General features: G+C 36.2%; 1 protein-coding gene across 1 annotated transcript in view; it reads left to right on the top strand.

Annotated features, from left to right (window-relative positions):
- The first annotated feature begins 363 nt into the window (after positions 1 to 363).
- The window catches only part of LOC149782034 (E3 ubiquitin-protein ligase MIB2-like), a 50885-nt gene continuing 28952 nt past the window's right edge, over positions 364 to 22296 (top strand). Inside the window, exons 1-8 of the mRNA XM_089933443.1 lie at positions 364 to 520; positions 3258 to 3480; positions 4836 to 5007; positions 6939 to 7045; positions 8472 to 8675; positions 11512 to 11639; positions 19957 to 20067; positions 21849 to 21953. Of these exons, the coding sequence (XP_089789569.1) occupies positions 512 to 520; positions 3258 to 3480; positions 4836 to 5007; positions 6939 to 7045; positions 8472 to 8675; positions 11512 to 11639; positions 19957 to 20067; positions 21849 to 21953 (1059 nt within the window). The 5' untranslated portion in view covers positions 364 to 511. The remainder of the gene's footprint in view (positions 521 to 3257; positions 3481 to 4835; positions 5008 to 6938; positions 7046 to 8471; positions 8676 to 11511; positions 11640 to 19956; positions 20068 to 21848; positions 21954 to 22296) is intronic.

Here is a 22296-nt window from a genome sequence, read left to right as displayed (position 1 = left end):
CGTAATAGATGTGCCATAATTTGTGGTGTTGATATTAAAAATTTAAAAAATTAGTAGAACAATTATAAAGAAAAACATTTTAAAACAATTCATTATAAAAAAGTTTATATACATTATTTGTTTTGAAATAGTGCAAATACACACTGACACACATGCACGCTAATGTGTCTGTGTGTATGTGTGTGTGTGTGTGAGAGAGAGAGAGAGAGAGAGAGAGAGAAGACCCCCGCCATTTACATAACGTAACTGTTAGCGTTTCAATTGTTTTGCTTGCATAGCTTTGCAGCTTTATGTTGAATAAAGTTACGGTTAAGCTGGCAGCGAGACAAGTAACAACACGAACTGTAACTGAGATAATTTCCTTCCTGGTTGGTTGCAAAGTGTCAACAGTTTCGATTTGAATGTTGTAAAAGACAAAGAATCCAAGAATGATGTAGAGAGAAACATTGACTTTTGGAGTTCAAATTAATTATCGATTTTCCGAAGTGGAAAGCCTTTAGCAGGACATAGCATGGATTCCGTAAGTTATCTTTTTGATGTAATGGGGCAGGTCTTACTCAGTCTGAACAAAACTATTACCCCTTACCCTTCAATTTCTCAGAAAATATTTATATCGTTCCACTGTACGCTTCGTGAATTACGCCTCTTACTTGATACAACTAGTGTTGTATTTTATATTACGAAACAAAATACTCTCTGAAATCCTATATCTTATTATTCATGAGTATTACAAACCCTTTGCGTAAGCTGTATATGTCGATTACCCCCACCCCTTAACTTAACAAATGCAAACTTTGCAAATGATTTTTGATGTTGTCCTCCCTGGGCACAGGGTAAAATTAACCGACCGCTTGACTGTGCACGTACATTGTTGAAATCGGTACATTCGCTAATGGAATAGGACGATTGGGGTCGAGTGGCGAAATCGAGTGGAAACAAGTATGTGTATATCAGCAACATGATATTGTGAATAGGTCACAGCACCTTGTCCCAAATGCATGTGGTTTCGGTATATAAAGATCATGCGAGATAACAAGCAAGTCGTGTGATAGAATTAAATGTTTTTGTTTGCATAAATCAGAATAGTTTCAACAAAAGAAAAATAAACAAACAAACAGATAAAGTATACTTATGGTCTATTTTCTCTATTTAGAATTCTAAGGAGAGCGTCGGCTTGTTCATGCTAGCCAATATTTGTCTCGCGTCTCTGGTTGCATGCTTCGGTAGCCTTCAACAGAAGGCCATCGTTCTATTAAAACGGTGTCATCCCAAAGCCAATTCTTAACTAGAATGACGAAAATATTCGTTGTAATTCGCCTTGTGGCCATGCCGTGCTGATGAGCCATAAAAACCTAAAAACATCCCCATCGTTACCATAAATGTGCAAAATGATTGGCTAAACACCAAACTTCAGTGCAAAATGATTGACTAAACACCAAACTCCACCCAGATCGACCAGATCAGCATCTTTAATTTTGGGGAATTCCAATGCTGCGGAATAAAAATAACTTGTATTACACAAAGTGATGTGGACGTTCTGAAAATGATGCTGGCAACACGGGTTGTAAACGAGCAGCACTAGATGATTGTCTTTTTTTTCTCTCGATACCATGTAATAATAAACTATTTGAGATAGAACAAGTTTTAGGCCGACAAAAAAAAAATTGTCTGGTAGTGACGCTGGGTCAGTATAGGCATGTGTTCCACATTTGATTCTGCCAACCCGTACGTTCATTATGGGCCAAATATGTATAGTGTACGTGCCACTTTGACCTTTTTGCCACCTTGTTTACGCCTTTGTAACGAACAACGTACTGGAAATTACTCTAGTTTATAGTCGTATTATCTCGTCTGCCCGACAGGTATGGAGAACTATGAAATTCTATTTCTTTTCTTGACTCTGCTTGTACTTTTGGCAAATTATCTTTTATTTTCGTTGCAAGAAAATGGACGTATACATGTCTGCACAGCTCTTATCGGCACCTCAGCACAATACTGGCTATGTGGTACCGATTAAAATGTAAGTTCTACAAATGTAAATATAAAGAATGAGGAAAACACTCATTTGAAGAGACAATGAAACAGGTCACGACTTCATCACCTTTTTACGATTTCTCAAGGGAACGTAACTTTAGGCAAATCCACTGGGAGAAAACTATATATAGGTTTGACTGGACATAACACACCTTTAGTAGCAAATCTTAAACTGTAGCGGTTCGTTCCCCTTTCACATCTGTGTTGTCGTGTTTAAATCGTGATTATTAGATTTACATGTGCTATCTTGTATGAGGATAGCCAAGCTTCAATATTGCAACTTAAATTATGGCCATTGCATTTTGATGGTGGATGGGTAAACATTTCTCAAAATTCCTTTGTCTTCGTCTAAAATCATTTTATTACGTTCCAATCGCTAGAGTTCTATATTTTAGTAAATGCGAATCTATAAACAATGCAACTGTGTTTTAAGTTTTCACCTTCTTTTAGTTTAAAATCTGGTACAACGATAGTTTTATTTGATTTTGATTATAGCACCAAGTACCAGGTTTTCCATTATAAAGATAATAGATTCGGTTTTTGCTCGTCTTATACGTGCTTGGTGGCCTAATTACCTTTATACAGCTCGTCTAATACGTGCTTGGTGGCCTAATTACCTTTATACAGCTCGTCTTATACGTGCTTGGTGGCCTAATTACCTTTATACAGCTCGTCTAATACGTGCTTGGTGGCCTAATTACCTTTATACAGCTCGTCTTATACGTGTTTGGTGGCCTAATTACCTTCATACAGCTCGTCTAATACGTGCTTGGTGGCCTAATTACCTTTATACAGCTGGTTTCATGGTTTTAAAAACACGATTCTGTTCTCTATTTCTTGCCACGAATACAATTGGGTTATATAGTTATTCTTGTCCATCGGTCCGTCCAGTTACGTTTTACGTTTATGTAAAGACTCGGTCACTGTTTCCTTTATTAAGCTATGGTTGCATCTTGGTATGTACACTATTAAGCCGGTGTGACCTATATTTCACCAAAAATAGGTCTCTGTGGCGGGACAGCTTATATGTTAGAACCATTATAGAATATGCCGATTTAATGGTTTTGTTAAATTTAAATAAATATTTAATTTGTCCATACTGAGTCTTTACCATTGCGCCTCCAGGGAAGGTCAATTACCAGTAACGTGATCATGTTATGTATTGAATGTAGGAATGAATATTACACTACTCCCAATATATCGTTATTATTTAAACGTTTAAGATGCACATGCAACCTGGTATGCGAGTGGTTCGTGGACCAGACTGGTCATACCAAGGAAAACAAGATGGTGGAGAGGGTTACGTGGGCACTCTCGTTTATGTCCCAAAACAGGACGCCTCGGATGGTATGGTTACAGTAGTATGGGACACAGGGAGAGAAGTTAGATACAGGGCAGGACAAAACGGGAAATATGACCTCAGGGTACTTGATAATGCTACTGCAGGTAAGGCTTTTTTTTATATCTTTCTTTATCTATTGACGGATTTGAAAACCCTTCTGTATCAGACACACACAAACACACATACACACACACACACACACTATCCTAGATATAGTCGTATCCATATCTCGAAATTATTCTGGAAAGTCCAGCTGATGTTAAATGCTGTATTAATAATAATAATAATAATAATAGTAATAATAATAATAATAATAATAATAATAATTAAAAATAAATAATAATAAAAATCATACATCAAGAAGAAATATGCTGAATCATTCATGAATATTGAAAACATTAATAAATCAGCAATTTAGTACATGTTTTCATATTATTGTTATTTTTGTACATTTATTTCAAAGCCTTTATTAGCTTCAAGTTTTCTAGAATAGTTTGTGTGAGAGCGCGTGCCGTATAAGTAACAGTTAAATGATATCATAGATTTTCTGAGTAGACCAGGTAGGGGAAAATACAGTTTCACGTACTTCTGGGTATATTAAACGTTTACTTCGATATTTGAAGATATGCTTCCATTTTAACATTATTGTTCTGTCAAGTATTCATCATAGAGGTACGACTATATATTTGGAAATAAAGTCTCGCAACTTAATAGCCCATGTCTACTAATTCAGTCACAACGATTTATCAATATTATGTTGAAGAAAAAAAAACGATACAAAATCTCTCTCTCTCTCTCTCTCTCTCTCTCTCTCACACACACACACACACACACACACACACACAAGCGCACACGCACGGAGATATAGGGACGATTATTTTGTATTGTTCCTGTCTACTAACTCAATCAATCCCTTGTATAGGGAATATAATTCAAATTTGTCAAGAGACGAGAGAAAGTAAAATATGATTACTTTGTATTGTGTTTTATTTATATATTTACTTATTCGTTTTGTTTTATTTCTTCACACAGTTAAATGTTTGAATCAACAATTATGAAAATGAGTCTTTAATCGATTTACCGAATTCGGTGTTGTCTCCTAGCATGAACAAATCAATTCCAAATGGCTTGGCATGTTCGGTTTTTGGGACTTCGGCTGGTATTCAAATATCGTGTCCTTCAAACACCGAAAAAGTATGTTCTGTTTTAGAATGACTCTTATTTTGTTTAGAAATAAAATTATAATGTTTGATAATTCGTTAGGAATAAACATATGAGAAACAAGTTAATTATAATGTGTTTAGTTAAACGGGGAAATAAAATAAACCTTCGGGATTCTTTTTGATATCGAGTTCTTTCTTCATGGTCCGGCAAACATTTGCTTTGAACAAACTATGTAGAAATGACCTTTATAATAAGATACCTCCGGAGAAGACAGTCACCATTTTCCATTTTTCAGGTGTAATACAAGAATTTATAACCTGCGATGAATGCAACCAGAAACCAATTCAAGGTACACGCTGGAAATGTACTACCTGTGTCGACTTTGACCTGTGTACAGCCTGTTACATGAGAGGAAAACACAACATCGCTCACCCATTTGTCCGAATGGATACTAGCATATCTGTTGCGTATGTTTCATTATATATATATATATATATATATATATATATATATATATATATATATATATATATATATATATATATATATATATATATATATATATATATATATATATATATATATTTATTTATTTATTTATTTATTTATGTATTTGTTATGTACACTGTATCAATCATGAACCACGAGATGTATAAATTTGTCATTCAAAGGAAACGAGGCTTTCCGAGTTTCCTTTTGATGAAAAATTTATACGACGAGTGGTATATCATTGATACAGAGTGCATACAGTGCATATATTTATTTATATCACATACAAATACATATATTTCCCCTTTGAACGGAGTTCAGATTTACCACAGGCAGCTGTGTATTGACCGACTGAATCAACTCCTCACATCATTTCATACAGTTTAGCCCGTATCTTGCTACGGTGGTCCAGAGAGAGAGAGAGAGAGAGAGAGAGAGAGAGAGAGAGAGAGAGAGAGAGAGAGAGAGAAAGAAGCCTTTGGACATTTTCTTATTTAATTAATATTAATTGATTTGTAGGACATTATAGTACACTTAACAAACAAAAACAACAACAAAACATAACACAAGTCACATTATGTGTACCATGTAACCGAGAAATTTACCGTATAATGTCGACATGATTTGCAACTTTGTATCATTGATAAACACTGTAGATAAATCCCAAGGAAAGTGCACACGTATCGTTACAACGAACCATATTATTGTGGGTTACTTGGCGTAATTTCTATTTCAAGATTTTAATCCAGCCCAAATTCCTGTTCTCTCTCACTCCACATTTCTGCGTAGTTTGTCCGTTATGCATGAGAGGGAAGGGGGAACAGAAAGTAGAAAGGATTGTGATGAAAATGTGTACCATATTAAATTCATTTAGAAAACGGTCACTATTGATTAATGTGTGGAAATTGATCGTTGATCTAGAATCAACTGCAGACGGTTGCGAGAATGTTTATATATGCGTATTATTGCACCATGGGCGGATCAAAATTTGATATACCAGTACTATTGGTGTATCACATTGCTTTATGCCAATACTTTAAATGCCATGTTATTTTTAATGTATATGTGCAATTGTTCTCTTACCTATCGATACAAAGTCAAATGGATAGGTGTTTACCGACAATCTGAAATACAATTTCGCAAGAAGGACCAAATTATTTCACCATGGTCATTGTTCATTTTGGCGATATCAGACTCAAAGCAAATACACAAAGACTCGTTTTCCGGTGATAATATCCAAAACAAAATGCCTCTGATAAGGGTAACCTAGAAGGAAATTGGTGCAATTGTTTTAAATTAACAAAACAAACTAAAAAAGCCCCTTCTCTTATTTTGCCTTACCACATTAGATGTTATAAATGTTATTATTAACCACTACATTGGTTAAAATGAAAAAAAAAAATGAAAGTGCGGATAACTAAGTTAAACTTTGAACAAAATGAGTTCGATAAGAATTAAATAACAGTTGCTCGAGAACAATAAAGGAACCGGGGGTGGGGGTGATGGGTCGGTTGTGAATAGTCAGTTCGTTCAATCGTATACGGGGGAGTTGGTTCTTAAAATTCTTTATTAAAATTCGAAGAAACAAGTAACTCATAGATTTGTATCAAGAATACTTGATACGAAAATTACTTTTAAACTGTGGTTTTTTTTCTTTCTTTCTTTTGAATCATGGGATGTCAACACTTTTTGATAGAAGACTTTAAAAAATTGCGTACAAAGGACGTAGAATAAAAGAAACTGCTTTTAAGGAACGGATTTGTCCTTCCTCAATGTTCGAAAACTGACCTAGACGCCTATCATAAACAGACAAATGGACGGACCTAAATGAGTAACAATATGAAAGCACTAAAGAAACTTAATCTATAAACGCATGTACAGCTTTGAACACGTGTATATTTTCTTTAAGTGTGGCCCTACCGGCAAGAATGCACACGAAGCCCATACAGTCGCAAGGTATTTTTCCTGGGGCAGAGGTGATGCGAGGACCACACTGGAGATGGAAGAACGATGATGGTAAACCAAAGATTAATTTTACATAATGAATCCTAAATACGTGTAAATTAATTATAAAATAAATGAAAATAAATTATACTCTCAGTTAAGTAACAATGCATACTTATAAATGCTTACAATGAAAGACATGCTGTATTATCTGAAGAGTTCTATCATCTCTAATAAATATAAACTTAAGAATGTGTTCCGTACGTTATTACATCATTGTACAGACTATGCCGTAATCCATATCGAAGTCAGATTAGGTCGATAAATCAGTCCGTGATGATATTGATTGGGGTTTAGGGGCTGATATTACCTATTCATTAAAGTTGTAGAAATCTACAAAAACGTTTGGTTGCAAACATCGGTATACGTTTTATACATTTACCGGTATTTCTCGCGGCTGTTGAGCTACCGTCGGCTGATGGGTTCATTTGGTGACATGTACATACTATTTCCAGAGCAAAACCTATGTTGTTTGGTGACTTGTAAAGACATGTGGAATAGCACAACCATCTGTCATGTGGCCATTTTGAATTTCGCGCTAGATAGGGTTGTTACCAAATACCAGTAAGTGTTTAAAGCATACACAGGTTTGTTTCAGAATGACTTGCATGCTGAAATATTGCACATTGTAATGAACAGGTAACATCATACCCACATATCGTCCATCAGTATCAACACAGATTCACAGATTTATTGGACTAAAGTTAGATCACACACACACACACACGTGTGTGTGCGTGCGTGTGTGTTTTCATGGATATTACATTCCAAACTGTTCACCGATTCAAAAATATCAACGAAGATTTTGACTATCACATCTTCGACGATAGATACACAATTCATATTTATGTTATCTGGCATCTCTTTCTAGTACTTTAAAAATTCTTTAGGTAAAAATTAACACTTCCGTCTTCCTACCCTTCATTTACAAGACAATTTCACAAAATTCCTTAAGTTTCAAATGTTTCATTTGGTATAGTAGTTGTCTACTCTTGTTTATAAAATGCAATTTCTTTGCAAACATTTTATGCGCCATTCCTGTGTTACAAAATACATCCATTCGATGTTGATTCAACTCTGCTTCGCCCTCATGAAAAAATACTTGTCTCGAGTATAAAAATCTTCACATCTCCCCCAAACGAGAGCAACAAACTGTTTAATATATCGAATCAAAGAAGACAAGGAAATACGACTGCGGAAGTGATAAAAGATCACACGAGGCGCAGTCGTGTTATAGAGACACATTTGCGCAAGGAAGACGCACATTTATTGTGTCCCCTAACACATGACATTCTATGAGAAAATCATTGACTGTTGCTTTTATGAGGTATAATAAATTTGTCATATTCAGGTCTTTTAGGCAGCAGATTTAGTTTATATGTTCAATGTGTCAACAAGCCTATTACTTGGTAAACGTTGTCCATTTTAATTAATTCAGGAGGCGAGGGACTGGTTGGAACCGTTTCCAAGGTCACAGATTGGAACGGGAAGGTGAATTACTACCATGGGGGAGTGGAGGTATTCTGGCAGGTGACGAAGAAAACAGGGACATACAGACTTGGGGGAGAAGGAAGCGTAGACCTGGTTTTAACAAAACCTGGGAAAGGGGATGTCTACTATCCATCACACCTGGCTGTTGTTGGTCAGTAATTTCTCATTTTTGTTGTTGGATTAGTTAAGATCAGAATTCATTTTCTCTTTGTGTTATACGCCTATATCTACCAGAATATGCAGTGTGAAAGAAATTCTATTACAACTTCTGTTTGACAATCTTTCTTCACAGAAAAGACAGAAATGTCTTATAGAAAGGTAAAAAGTAAGTATTAAAGTTGAAATATGCTGCCCCTGATATGTTAGCGTCCCTGATACAATTTTAACTAGACATCCAAACCCAGGTTTGAATACTTACATAATGTATTATTTTCAGGACAGTGGAACTCTACATTTTGCAAATGTTTCAGTGGAAGGCAACTCAGCTGCTCATCCCGTCGCAGTCTTACCGCGGACTATCCATAGGCTCTTTACGGTTTGACTTTTCACAACGTAGCGATTAGTGGAATATAGGCTACTTGAAAATTAACATTTTACAACAGTGTTTAAAAAATAACTGTAATTACGTTCTTTTATGTCTAATGTCTTGGATGAGCAAAACTAAAAACACTCAAAATGTAAACACTAAATAAGAATTTGTTGCAGTAAACACTAAATAAGAATTTGTTGCAGCTAGCACTGATGAATTCTGCCATCTAAATGCAATGTCATAAGAAAAGCATCAATCATCTGACAGTTGCCCCTTTAGTTGAATTCCCTTGCTTTATCTGTTTTGCCTTTACCAAAACAATGCTAGAGATGATGCATATATGTCGTCTATCATCGTCAGAGGCGGCAACGTCAACTGAACGATATAGTTTCTTAAAAAATCTTATAACGAAAAGCGAAACACAACGTTATTTGTTGTGAAATTGAAAACAAATTAAAGTAAGCTAATGTAAGCCTGAATATGGCGCAAACATGTACTAGGGTTGATCAAACAGTTCTATATCAAATTCGGCAAGAAGAAGTTATTTAACTGTTGACAACAAATTGAGTAATCCTTCTCAAAATAACCTCTTTTTGACATAATGCGCTACTCGGAATTCTAAAGGTGCGCTACTCCCATCTTTCAATCTGTGTCCAGGACACGCGCAGCAAACCATCACATGATAGCATTCACAGCAACCCGGTGACTGAAATCCGATGATTACATCGCTATTTTCTTCCGTTTCCACTTAATGTTTCAGATTTGGACAAAGTGAGCAAAAGAGTAAATGTGGTCCGTGTTGTGGGTGATTTAGGTTTTCAAGGCCAAATATATTTGTATTCTGCATTACAGGCTTGCATGGGTGTGCGGGAACGTATTCCTGCTGCAATATAGATACTTTTGGGCATAGTCTTTTGTAATTTACATCTCACGCAGTATTGTTGATTCACTGTGGTGTTCTTTGTTACCCGGTTGTTCAAAATTATTCCTTGTGTGTTGCAGAACATAATGCACATAACCTTTCCAGCAGATTTGGAAAGACAGGCTTTTATAGGCCATGGTGAACCTGTGAGCTTCAATACACTGCTTTGTCTTTTACCATTTAGTTCAAAGTATAAGTTCCTTCACATGTAATGATCTTATTTAAGAAGTCATAACCTTATTCTGTGCACCTGGTTAATAATTCCCTGCATATCTTTACTCTTAAACCCATTTTTTATTTATCACGCCATCCGAGCACCCAGCGGGCATAGACCTTGTGCATTCCTAATTCTTTGGTAAGAATATTGTCTGCACTTCCGTATGAAATATCAAAATTTTCTGATAGCTTTTTACAGTAACACGTCTTTCTTCCTTCACTTATAGTTTACTCTTTCCTTTAAAAGAAATGTCTTTGGCCTTTTCTCATATCATCTTCAATAGTCTTGCCATCTCTAAAACGTTACGTCCATCTACTCACTCCAGATTTAGCAAGAGCTTTAGGTCCATAAACAGCGCCAAAATCAACCTTTATCTGTGTGGAGGATTTTTCTTATTTTCGCATAAAATTTTACAATCAGTCTGTGTCCAAAAATGGACTCCGCTGTCATTTTGCCAGAGATCTGATTACATGTATTAGGTAGAACATGATGATTTCAATCAGCCAGTGAAGTTATCAGTTTAAAAAATGACGTCACATCCTAAATTGGGATGTTTTAATTATATACAGGCAAACTTTTATGACATTGGATTACTTTGTTTAGCAGATATTCCATTTGTTCTAGATTTTTTTGATCAACTTTCTTACTTTCAAATTTACTACAGACTGTAACAGACTTAAATAGAAACAAAATTAAATATAGCAAGTTCGTTGGCTCTACATGGCTAATTCTCACGCCTCTTACCGCATATCCTGATCCATCCATCTAATGTTTATCAGACACCCACCCCACTCCAGCAGGGATCTCACTCCCAACTCCTGACAGAAACCCAAAGAGGTCATAACATAAAATCCGTCTTATACATAATGCGCCAATAAAAGATGTGCTGATGCATATACAGATGGAAGAATCAACATACGGACAGAAGGATGGAAATAAATTGTTTTCACATTCTATGCTAATGCACGGGTATAAAAGCCCTCCATTGTTACATAGCAAATTCGTCACAATTGCTTACCTCGTCGAAATATACTTATATGTGTGTTGCACTCCAAGATTGATATTGATGCCACATGTACACTTAACGGTACGCATGAGAGAAGTACAATATTTTAGTCTGGTTGGGCTAACAGAAATTATTTTGCATAAAAGAAACAGAAATGATTGCACGTTATTCTAATTTCTCTTCTTGATCGTTTTGAAAGACTTTACCTTGTGAAAATAGCTAGGTTTGGATATACTTTTAAATATACCGTCACGCTTTCATGGATCATTAATTGGATTTCGTTTAATTTATTTATTTGCAATTTATTTGAAAGATGTAATATCGCCGGGGGAGATCATCCTGAAGCGCAGTGATAAAGTCAGAGTAAACTTGGACCTTAAAAGTTTTGAGCAGATGCAGGATAATAAACTCTACGGAAGTTGGAATCCAGGAATGGCACAGGTAAGGACTACTTTCACACAAATTAGGTACTTATATAATCAAGTCACCTTTAAAATCCTGACATGTCGGCTCTTAAACTAATAAATTCCGTTATTGACAGTGATTTTATCCATATTTTATAAATTTATACAAAGGACAGACATTAGTTTTGGTACCCTACTAGTAAAATAATTGCTTAACTTTTTCATATGAAGTTCTTCGTTGTTTAAAGTGTTTGATTTTTAGCTAGATTAATGTTATTTTTGCACATTAGTATTCAAAGCTAAGAGTGCTGAAGATGGTCATGTGAAGGCCTTTCTCAACCGTATAATGGAAAGCAATGTATAGGCCTTTCTGAAAACATGCTTAACGTCCCCTAATTCCTATAGGTGGTGCATGGGTATACTGTTTCCATGTAGTGACCGTCCAGCATGGCAGATAGTTAAAAAGAAAACAATTGTTTCCTAATTGGCTGCCCAGTGAAATTCAATGTGATGGTTCTGCAATTCCATGATGGTATGCACGCTTGTGTTGTGGACAGTGGCGAGTCATCTTAACATTTCCCAGTCACCAATGGAGTCAAGCACGGCTGTATTTTGGCCCCAATCTTCTTCATTAGGATGTTTTCTGGTTGCTTCCTGATGCCTCATGTGACTATGACACTAGGATTGATATGAGATACAGGACTGGCGGCAAGTTCTTCAATCTGAGGATACTGCAGGCGAAGACTAACTTACGGGAAGTGATCGTTCGTGATCTCGTATTTGCTGACAACTGTTCCCTAAATGCTAAATCAGACATGCGACACCTTATGGACTATTTCTTTTCAGCTTGTGACAATTGCGGCCTCATAATCAGTATTAAGAAGACAGAGGTAATGCACCAACCTGCACGAGGAAATCCTTATGAAGAGCCTGTCATTACAGTAAATAGCCAAACTTTGTGGCAGTGAACAAGTTCACCTGCCATGGCAGCACACTGTCGCGTGCAGACCATATTGATGAAACCAATGCCAGAATCGCTAAATCAAGTGTAGCTTTTGAGAGACTACGTGTGTGGGATCATAGAGGCATCAAGTTTACAAACATATCTTAGGGTCAACAAAGCTGTTGTGTTGCCGACCCTGCGTTTTGCTTGCAAAACCTATACGTTGTACCTACGATATCCCATTTTCATATGGGCCGCCTAAGGAAACTGATAAGATGGCATGACACGTTCCCAGTCACTGTGGTTCTCACATGGGTGGGCATTCCAAGCATCCATACCCTGCTGATGAAACCACATTTGAGATTGGCAGATCATCTCACAATGATGATAGAAGAACGACTACCAAACAAGGTCTTCCATAGAGAAGCTGGAGAAGGGAATGTGACCTCAGAGTTGTCAGAAAAACGTTTCAAGTATACCCTCAAATCATCCTTGAAATACTGTAGCTCCAGTATAGATGAGACTCCATCTTGCAGAGTCTCATCTATACTGGAGCTACAGACTTTGAATGGAGGACAATTTCGGAGGCAGTGCAAAAATGCGATCAGCGTAAATCTCAGTACTGCTGCGTGTCCTCTATTGATCAAGCAAAACTAAAGTGGCATATCCGATCAAGTGCATATATGCATAAGTGCGTGTCTCTGCCAAAAATTGTCGGGCACAAAATAAAAACCAATATCTTGATAAATTTAATAACAAACATAGGTGATATGCATATGAAACAGTATTTTCCATAGCAAATAATATGTGTCTATTAGTTAATCTGCAACATCTGGTGTTGTATTCATGCTGCCATATCGGGTGTTTATGTTATATATGTGCTTCTTTACTCATATTGCATTACGAAATAGCGAAACGACACCAGGATTATGGAAATGATCTAAATTAAATAATTTTATTGGTTGTCCTAAACTGACAAGAATAAACAACCTTGATAGTATTAAGGCAAGCTGCTTACTGATACTACTACTACTACTACTACTACTACTACCACCACCCTCTAAGATATATAGATTTGTCCGAAAATCACTTAGAACAGCCATAGGTTTGTTGCACAAACGTTTCATATTAACCGAATGAGCAAATTACAGATCGATTATTTATACCTTGTGTTTAAAAAAACAGATTATATGAAATACAATAAATGAAGCATTCTCTTGACTTTCTGACCATCCAACGAATTGATATTTCTTGTTTTCATCATAAATAAAAATCTTTTATATTCCGATGAAAACATTTTCCCTGACTAGATTCACAATTGTGACGAACTTAGCTCCTATCTATATTTACTGAACTTTAAACATATAATGTCTTTGAAATAATCTTCGAGACCGAACTCAGTTTTGATATGTTTATGTGTTGACTATGTATTAGGATTTGGTAATTTTACCGTTCCACTCTGATAAAACAAAACATTTCTTACCCTTTATTACTGATTTGACTCAAGGCAAATAACATGAAGCTGAACAGGCATAAATTAATATATTATGAGTTTTTCGTGCAACAATCAGCATTCTCCGGAGGCTGGGCCTGTTGTTCAATGCAAGCATCTTGATTTTGAAGAACTCCCAATAAGGGGGAGATACTGTACCTTTTGGAAAGGCCTGTCCATAAACAGTGATGCTATATAACCCTCGAACTATCTTTAGTCATGTGTTTATAAACATATATACATTTCGGGACCCACCAATCTCGGAATAAAGAGGAGTAGGGTGTCTCTTTTATTTTGTGTATTTTTCAAATGAATATTTTTGTTGGTCACAACAGTGTAGTGGCAGAAGATTCTTTGCAACGAGCTTGGCCCTATCTACCTGCTTATGTATGTATAAACAGTTTAGTTATGTAAAGTTCCATTCATCGTAGACAGCTATCCTGGTGTGTCCTTTGGCAAGGCAATTTACTCCAATTGTCTGGGCACTGAATAACCTACTTGTGTTGATGTGACGTAAAACACTAAACCAAACAAACCTATTCATCTCAGACAGACTTTTTCTGGTAGGTAAAACTCTGTTGTCTTATGTTCACATTACAACACGTGACTTGTCCTTACAGCTATAATATTTGTTCTGTTCATCTACCAATGTTTGTTTAATTTCTGAAACATGCGGCAGTGAATCATGAAATAAAGTTGGAGATCTCACAATGGCATCTACTCATCCTTCATTTTTTGATCCCCATGGACCAACATATGTATGCAAAGATGTCATATGCAAGACAAAAATACAAATTTGTTGAAACTTGCATTAAATCATGAAAACCATAACACTGCTAACTTAGCGATTTAGGTTATTAGTGCAAGGAAAGCTGCGTTAGCAGAGGTCCATGTTACTCGCTTTGCATCATTTAAATATAGCTACACCACTCCCTCGATAACTCGCGCACATCGGTGTCCAGAAACATCGACCGCACTATAAGTGAGGCGCGAGTTATCGAGGGACCTATAAAATAAGCCCAAAACTAATAAAGTGATTGACGACATAACGGAGAAATAAGGGGGGGGGGGGTTTAGGCAGATTATACTGGTGAATACTCACTTTATAATCGTTCTGAGATTAACTGTGAATAAATATCTCTTCATAACGGTGTACTTTATTATTTCCTCATAGGACAACGTTAATTTCAGGATAAATTACAGTATATTGAGGCGATCATCAAAAACATTATTCCACGTGGTTTCCGTTTGCTTAACATGTGTACCACTTCACACTGTGTACTACGTTACTAATTTTTATGTTGAATTGGATACATCTAGTTTTATTGTTTCATCCAAATTAGACGTTTTTTTATATGCAAAAGATCGACTCTTTCCGAGAAACAGTGTCAATCGAACGATAGATAGATAGATTTGAATGAGATAGAAGTAAAATGGAAAACAAACAAAAAACCAAAAAAAAAAACCAAGGGTTAATCGGTACTAACATTTAATTGGTCTACAAATTAAAACAATGTAAATTAGAACAAGTTTATACTTGCCGTTTGTGCCACGCTTGACAAATATCAATTCACTTTTTGAAAAACTCAGTTAATTTTTTTGTGTGTGTTACTCCTTGGTTTCTCTGCCGCCGAGCAAAATCCCTCAGATTTCTCAACTGCATGAGCTTTACGTAGTCCACATTTTGGGTCTCCAGCCACCTTATGGCAATATCAAAATATTTGATTGCTTCCTGTGCAGAGGGGTGGGGGTGCAACATCTGCGTCTGCATCACTTTCAACACTTGTATTACTCCTGTTAGAATCGTCTTCTGCTGCAAATTTGTTCATTGTAGAATTAATTATAGTTTCATCTGACATGTATTCGGCTGTGGGGCAATCATTGTCAGCACAAATCCACTCCCCCATATCAAGAGAAACGCCCATCTCATGACCATGAGTCTGTACAAATTTCTCCCAAACAGCCTCGGCATTAATGACATCAGTTTCACTGAAACATTCGAAGTCACTATCATCATCGTTGTCTCTGTTACTGTTTTGCCTTTACGTCAAAGGCAGCTCCAAGACCCTTAATCCAGCATCCCAGGTCTCTTGTAATCGATTTTTTTTAATGCAACAAACACTTCCCCAAGGTGTTGATCAAAACAAAGCTGGCATGTACATGTAATTAGGTTCTTACAGAAGTACTCACGGGTTTCGATGTGACGGTTGATTGACTTTTCATGTTTTCAATGATTAGAATATGTTGTGATTATAATGTTTACACTGTAACGGAATTAAAGGATTAGAACATGACATTTCACACAGGAAGACGTTTTAATTGGTGTTTATTTCATTCTCTGTCGCCACCTGTTAGCATTTACCAGAAGTTTTCATTGATAGCTATTTCACCAGACTGTTTACAGTATACTGACAACTATTTATCATAAAAACTTACATAATATATGATATCTTTAAACAGGTCTCGTCAGGATTTTAAAACAGGACTTTCTGCCTCTGAATTCAATCACTAAATATCAGTACATTTTCTCACTCGGCCACCAGTCAAAGCCTTTGAACTAGCCGCCTAGCTGTTGCATCATGTTCTTTTTTTAATGTACTCTTATAAAATGGCAACAGTACATCAAAGAGTCTTTCAGTCACTGAATTCTGTCATTGGAAATATCAGCACAGTTAACTGATACAAAGCAGGTGGCTGAAACAGGACCAGCAAATCTTTTGAATTTTCCCGCGCACCTATTACATGCGTACGGAAGATATCCGCCTCAGTGATTTTCTGCGTCCCAGATCAAAAATTGGCGTCCAAATACACGTAATTAAGCATTTTCGAGATCTCTGAAATTAATTCTTCTTTAGAACTTGCAAATTTCAAAATATGGATTATATTTTTACGGGCATTAATCACCATTTTCGATGATAAAACGAGCATTGTATCAATGTTTAATTTATCAATTCTTATCGTAATTTTTTCATGTTCAGCATATTTTATCGAGGGAATGGTGTATTTCGGTAATGGGAATAATGAGGTGGTCACAAAAGTTATCGTCTTCTAGCCTGGGTTCATCTTCGCTAGCCAATGTTATGATAACCTTATCTACACTGTCACAGGATAAAGCCGGGTTGGGACTGGATTAGGGAAGACACCAAAAGCAACTGCGTTTACAAGATGTTTATTTATAAACGCAATTTAAATGTAACAAATCTGACACCATTATAATCAAAAGATAAGGAAAATTATAAAGTTCCTAACATGGAACTATCAACAATTAACTCAACGAAGAAAACAAAACTCCAAATTAATTTAACGAATGGAATTTCAAAACAAACGTGAATCCTATCACCGACCAACAAAATAAAAGTGACCTACACCTCAATATAAAAAGTCTTGAAGGTATCGTTCAAATAACGCTTTAGAAAAGAATTGTAAATTACTAACCTATCGTTCATAAAACGATATTGAAAAGCAGTGCAAATTACGAACCTATAGATCGTAACCAGATATTGAAATAAGAATGAATGAAATGATGAACCTATCAATCGTTCACATAATGGCATTGCAATAGGAATGAATAACATTATAAACCTATCGATCGTTCACACAACGGCATTGCAATAGGAATGAACATCATAAATCTATCGATCGTTCACATAACGATATAGCAATACGTGTAATTATTCGCCCATCGATCGTTCATATAACGATATAGCAATACGTATAATTACTCGCCTATCGATCGTTCATATATCGATATAACAGTGTAATTATGAACGTATCGATCCTTCATAACAATTTAATAGGGATGAAGGACATGAATATATCGATCATTCATATAACGATGGTAATGAATGGAATGATGAACCTATCGATCGTTCATATAACGATAGTAATGAATGGATTGATGAACCTATCGATCGTTCAGATAACGACATAGCAATAGGGATGAATGACATTATGAAATGATGAACCTATCGATCGTTCATATAACGACATAGCAATAGGAATGAATGACATAAATGCAATTGTGGAAATAACATGGAACACTACAACTATAGTGGCGCCCATTTGACGACCAAGATGTTAACTCCGGTTCCACGCGCTCTAGTAAATGGCCAGTGAAGCACCCACGCATGGTCCACTCTTCTCAGTCTGCTGAAAGATCCTTTACATCACAGACTCGTTGGTCGCGAAGCCCTGGTCCCTCGCACTGAGAAAACCAGTTCCCTCTTCCGATCCAATGTCACCAAAACACAGCGTATACGTCACAGGAACCCCAACAGAGTTCTGTGACTCCACATCAAAAGATGTACAAGGCATAGCAGGCATGTATAAAGCAGCTCTACAGCTGGTGACTCCACATCAAACGATGTACACGGCATGGCATTTAGGCAGCTAAAATGATAATTAAACCGTGTAGTACATATGACACGGTTAAGTACTTCTTCAGTCATATATGTAGCGCATGCGCGGACATGAATTCATTACCCAATACATTAATTGTTTAATGCAAACATTGTATAATTAAATACAAGTTGTCTGTTCGGTTGCAACAAATAGCTAACTCGAACCACACCATAGTAGTTATAATATAGCGTTGTATACCCTAGGTATTGACTCTCCGTAGAATTTAGAATAAATATATGTTTCCTGCTCGTTAGCTATTGCATTCAATGAATATGTTTGCAGATAGAAGTCTTTTTGAAACATTAAGGTTCTAAAACATCTAAAGTATAAAAACAATTCTGTCATATAGACGAATAATAATAAAAAATTTCGTTACCTCTACAGCTGGAGATTTGCTCCTGTAAAGGGGTGAGCGTCCTGACAAGACTTGGCGTAATGTGATTTGTTTATAGAGAATTTTATCTATAAGTACACTAGCTGTGACAGATGCGCAGCTAGGTCCTTAGTTTCCCCGCTGCAAGCCATTTCTTCGTGCAGCAAGGTCTGAGTTTCGCTCAGGATTTCGAAATAACTAAGCCGAAAAAATATACCACCCTCTGGTAATGCTGTACGCGGCAACGAAACCAGAGTACGTTTTTGACAACATATACATATTGATATAACTCCTACCCAATTCCATGACATACACCTTGGCATATTGAGCAGATATTTCAGTGCTTCGGGTTTGTGGATTTCACTGGATCCGGCGGTAAGCCCACCGCATCTAACCAAAATTAAGTTGTTCAAATTTGAACACTGTACCTACGTGATCGATACAATGGGAGCACACAACCTGAATGGACTGATAAATAAGCGCTTTTTCAGAACCGGTCCTTGTTTGCACAATTTTTTTTAAAAAAAATATTCAAATAGACTTGTAATGGATTCCCTCTGACACATAGTCATCCTTTCGATGTTAAACGTATAAAGTATCCTTTTTAGGTCAATTGCTAAAACCGTTTTTGGCCGATGTACAATGCACCACGCTATTGGTTAGTTGGCATTATATACTAAGGGAGGCCACACATGAAATCCAATAGTTGTCGCTAGGACAAAGCATCGATATAGCTGTTCGATCAGCCAAGGTGCAGATAGGGATATCAGAACCTTGGCTAGCGAAGATGGTCTGGGTTTGGATGGTAGACAATACTATAGCTAAATCTAAAAATGGCTTCAATCCAAGGCTCATCAAGGATTTATTTTTAACAAATTCGAACAAACGCACGAAAATAGTGTTATCATTATGACTAATAAATCTAAGTAACGTTGATAAAATTCATTTCCAAACTTCCCTAAATTATAAATGCATTTGCTTGGTGTAAAGATTGTGAAGAATGAGAACACCATGCACAAAGTCTATGTTAACTGCTTTGTTTACTGACACTTTTTACCTAACAGAAATGTGTATTTTCCCAAGATCACATATATGAATATTATTTTCTTTAAATGTAAGTTAGAAAATTTTATTTTCTCCTTCAGTGTACAAAAGAAATTGGAACAGTAATTGATCTCCATTATGGGGACAAGACAGTCAGGGTCCAATATGTGGACTCCAAAATCTGGGCAGTTAACAGGCAGGCGCTTGTACGGGTAGGTTTGAATATGTATGTATGTATGTATGTATGTATGTATGTATGTATGTATGCATGGATGCATGTTATATATGTTTGTATGTATGTTACGGCTCTCATCACCTAGTATACACTCAACTCTCCAACTCTCATCCCTTTCGTCTATGCATACAGCCCTCAAATGGATGGAACCTAGTTGTGCATGTGGTCATTAGCACGTAGTGGACATACTCGCATGGCGACCCAGTAATTAAGTCTTCTCTATATACACAGTCACTCCGTATAAGAGGATGCATGATAAAATGAAATGAAATCATATGGATAAAGAATATTATCATATAGGTTATATAATTTATTATTCGATCCCTATAGTCACACTGTATTTAGGAGATCATTCTGTAAAGCAATTATTTTAAGAGAATACTTCGATTTTAACTGACCTGTCTCTTTTCATCTTCAAACTAAAAGTTTTATAAAGTCCGTACCTGAGCTAGTTTTCATTATGTCTCTTGGGTGATGTATTTTCTAAGCCCTCTCAGAATATTTATGGCCAATTTTGCTTCCATTTGCAAGTACCACAAAATCTTGAACCGTGTTTGTGAAATGTTTTTGTAAATGCTGGGAGGCAAACTACTATTTGTCCCAGGGCCCCGAGTGGCCGAGTGGTCTAAAGCGCTCACCGTTACGGATCACTGCCATCTCACTTCTGTCTGCGTCGGTTCGAGTCTCGGATTCGGTGAGAAAGCTTGCCAGTAACTTCTCGTGGGTCGGTGGTTCTTCCCAGTGTTTTTCCGGGTACTTCCTCCACCATTAATACCGGCCGCCATGTATAGCCTATATTGTGCTGAAAAATGGCGTTAAACCCTACAACAACAACAACAACTATTTGTCCATTAGTCATGACATTCCTCGGTCTTTCGCATTTTGTAATGACTGAATCTGTTTGATATTTGTATGTATATGCTCTCAAATGATTATTGTCAGTGTGTTGAAACTTCATGGCTCTCACAACTGCGGACTTTGATAAAATCTGAAATAAAAATGCTGTCGAAAATTATCTCAACACACTTGTGGCAGTGTGCAAAACGCGCGAAAGTTCTTCATGCACCGGTCATTAGCATGATTTAAATCAGATTGTCAGCTTTACATTATTAACATAAGAAGATATGTTCAAGGAACTCCACAGCTTTACATTTATTATTACTGTAAAAATATGTTTTAATGTAGGTCCACAGCTTTACATTATTAACGTAAGAAGATATGTTCAAGGAACTCCACTTCTTTACATTATTACTGTAAAATATATTTTAATGTAGGTCCACAGCTTTACATTATTACTGTAAAAATATGTTTTAATGTAGGTCCACAGCTTTACATTATTACTGTAAAAATATGTTTTAATGTAGGTCCACAGCTTTACGCTATTACTGTAAAAATATGTTTTAATGTAGGTCCACAGCTTTAAGAAGATATGTTTTAATGTAGGTCCACAGCTTTACATTATTACTGTAAAAGCATGTTTTAATGTAGGTCCACAGCTTTACATTATTACTGTAAAAATATGTTTTAATGTAGGTCCACAGCTTTACATTATTAACGTAAAAATATGTTTTAATGTAGGTCCACAGCTTTACATTATTACTGTAAAAATATTTTTTAATGTAGGTCCACAGCTTTACATTATTAACGTAAGAAGATATGTTCAAGGAACTCCACAGCTTTACATTATTACTGTAAAAATATGTTTTAATGTAGGTCCACAGCTTTACATTATTAACGTAAAAATATGTTTTAATGTAGGTCCACAGCTTTTCGCGGGGTGATGTGGTAGAGATACTTGGTGAATACAATGCAGTAAAGATTCTACAGGAAGGTCACGGTGGTTGGAATGATGACATGAAAGATGTAAGTGTCCTCCATCCACCTGCTCATATTTATCCATGTATTATTTACTAATATTATCTGTAAGCAGGGCCTTGTATATATTCGAACAATTATCAATGCAGTTCCTCTAGATTGGACCTCTGCGTCCAGATACTTTTACAGAACCTGAATACACATATTTAAGCAGTTATCATGAGAATCGTTCCAGATCAAACATGTAAGCTCCCATAGCATGTAGAATGTATTGTATCAAGCTTGACAATACTTATCCAGAAAATCCTGTTATATTCTATAATACTTTTAAGTTATTGTCACCATATGGTGGTCATTGTAGTTTCAAAAGTTGACAGGTCAAAACCTCTTC

This window comes from Sinohyriopsis cumingii, chromosome 15 (genome assembly GCF_028554795.1).
Source record: "Sinohyriopsis cumingii isolate HCF-2022 chromosome 15, ASM2855479v2, whole genome shotgun sequence".
NCBI classification, from domain to species: Eukaryota; Metazoa; Mollusca; class Bivalvia; order Unionida; family Unionidae; genus Sinohyriopsis; species Sinohyriopsis cumingii.
The sequence above is the reverse complement of the archived record's forward strand: the minus strand, read 5'-3'. Positions and strand labels throughout refer to the sequence as shown.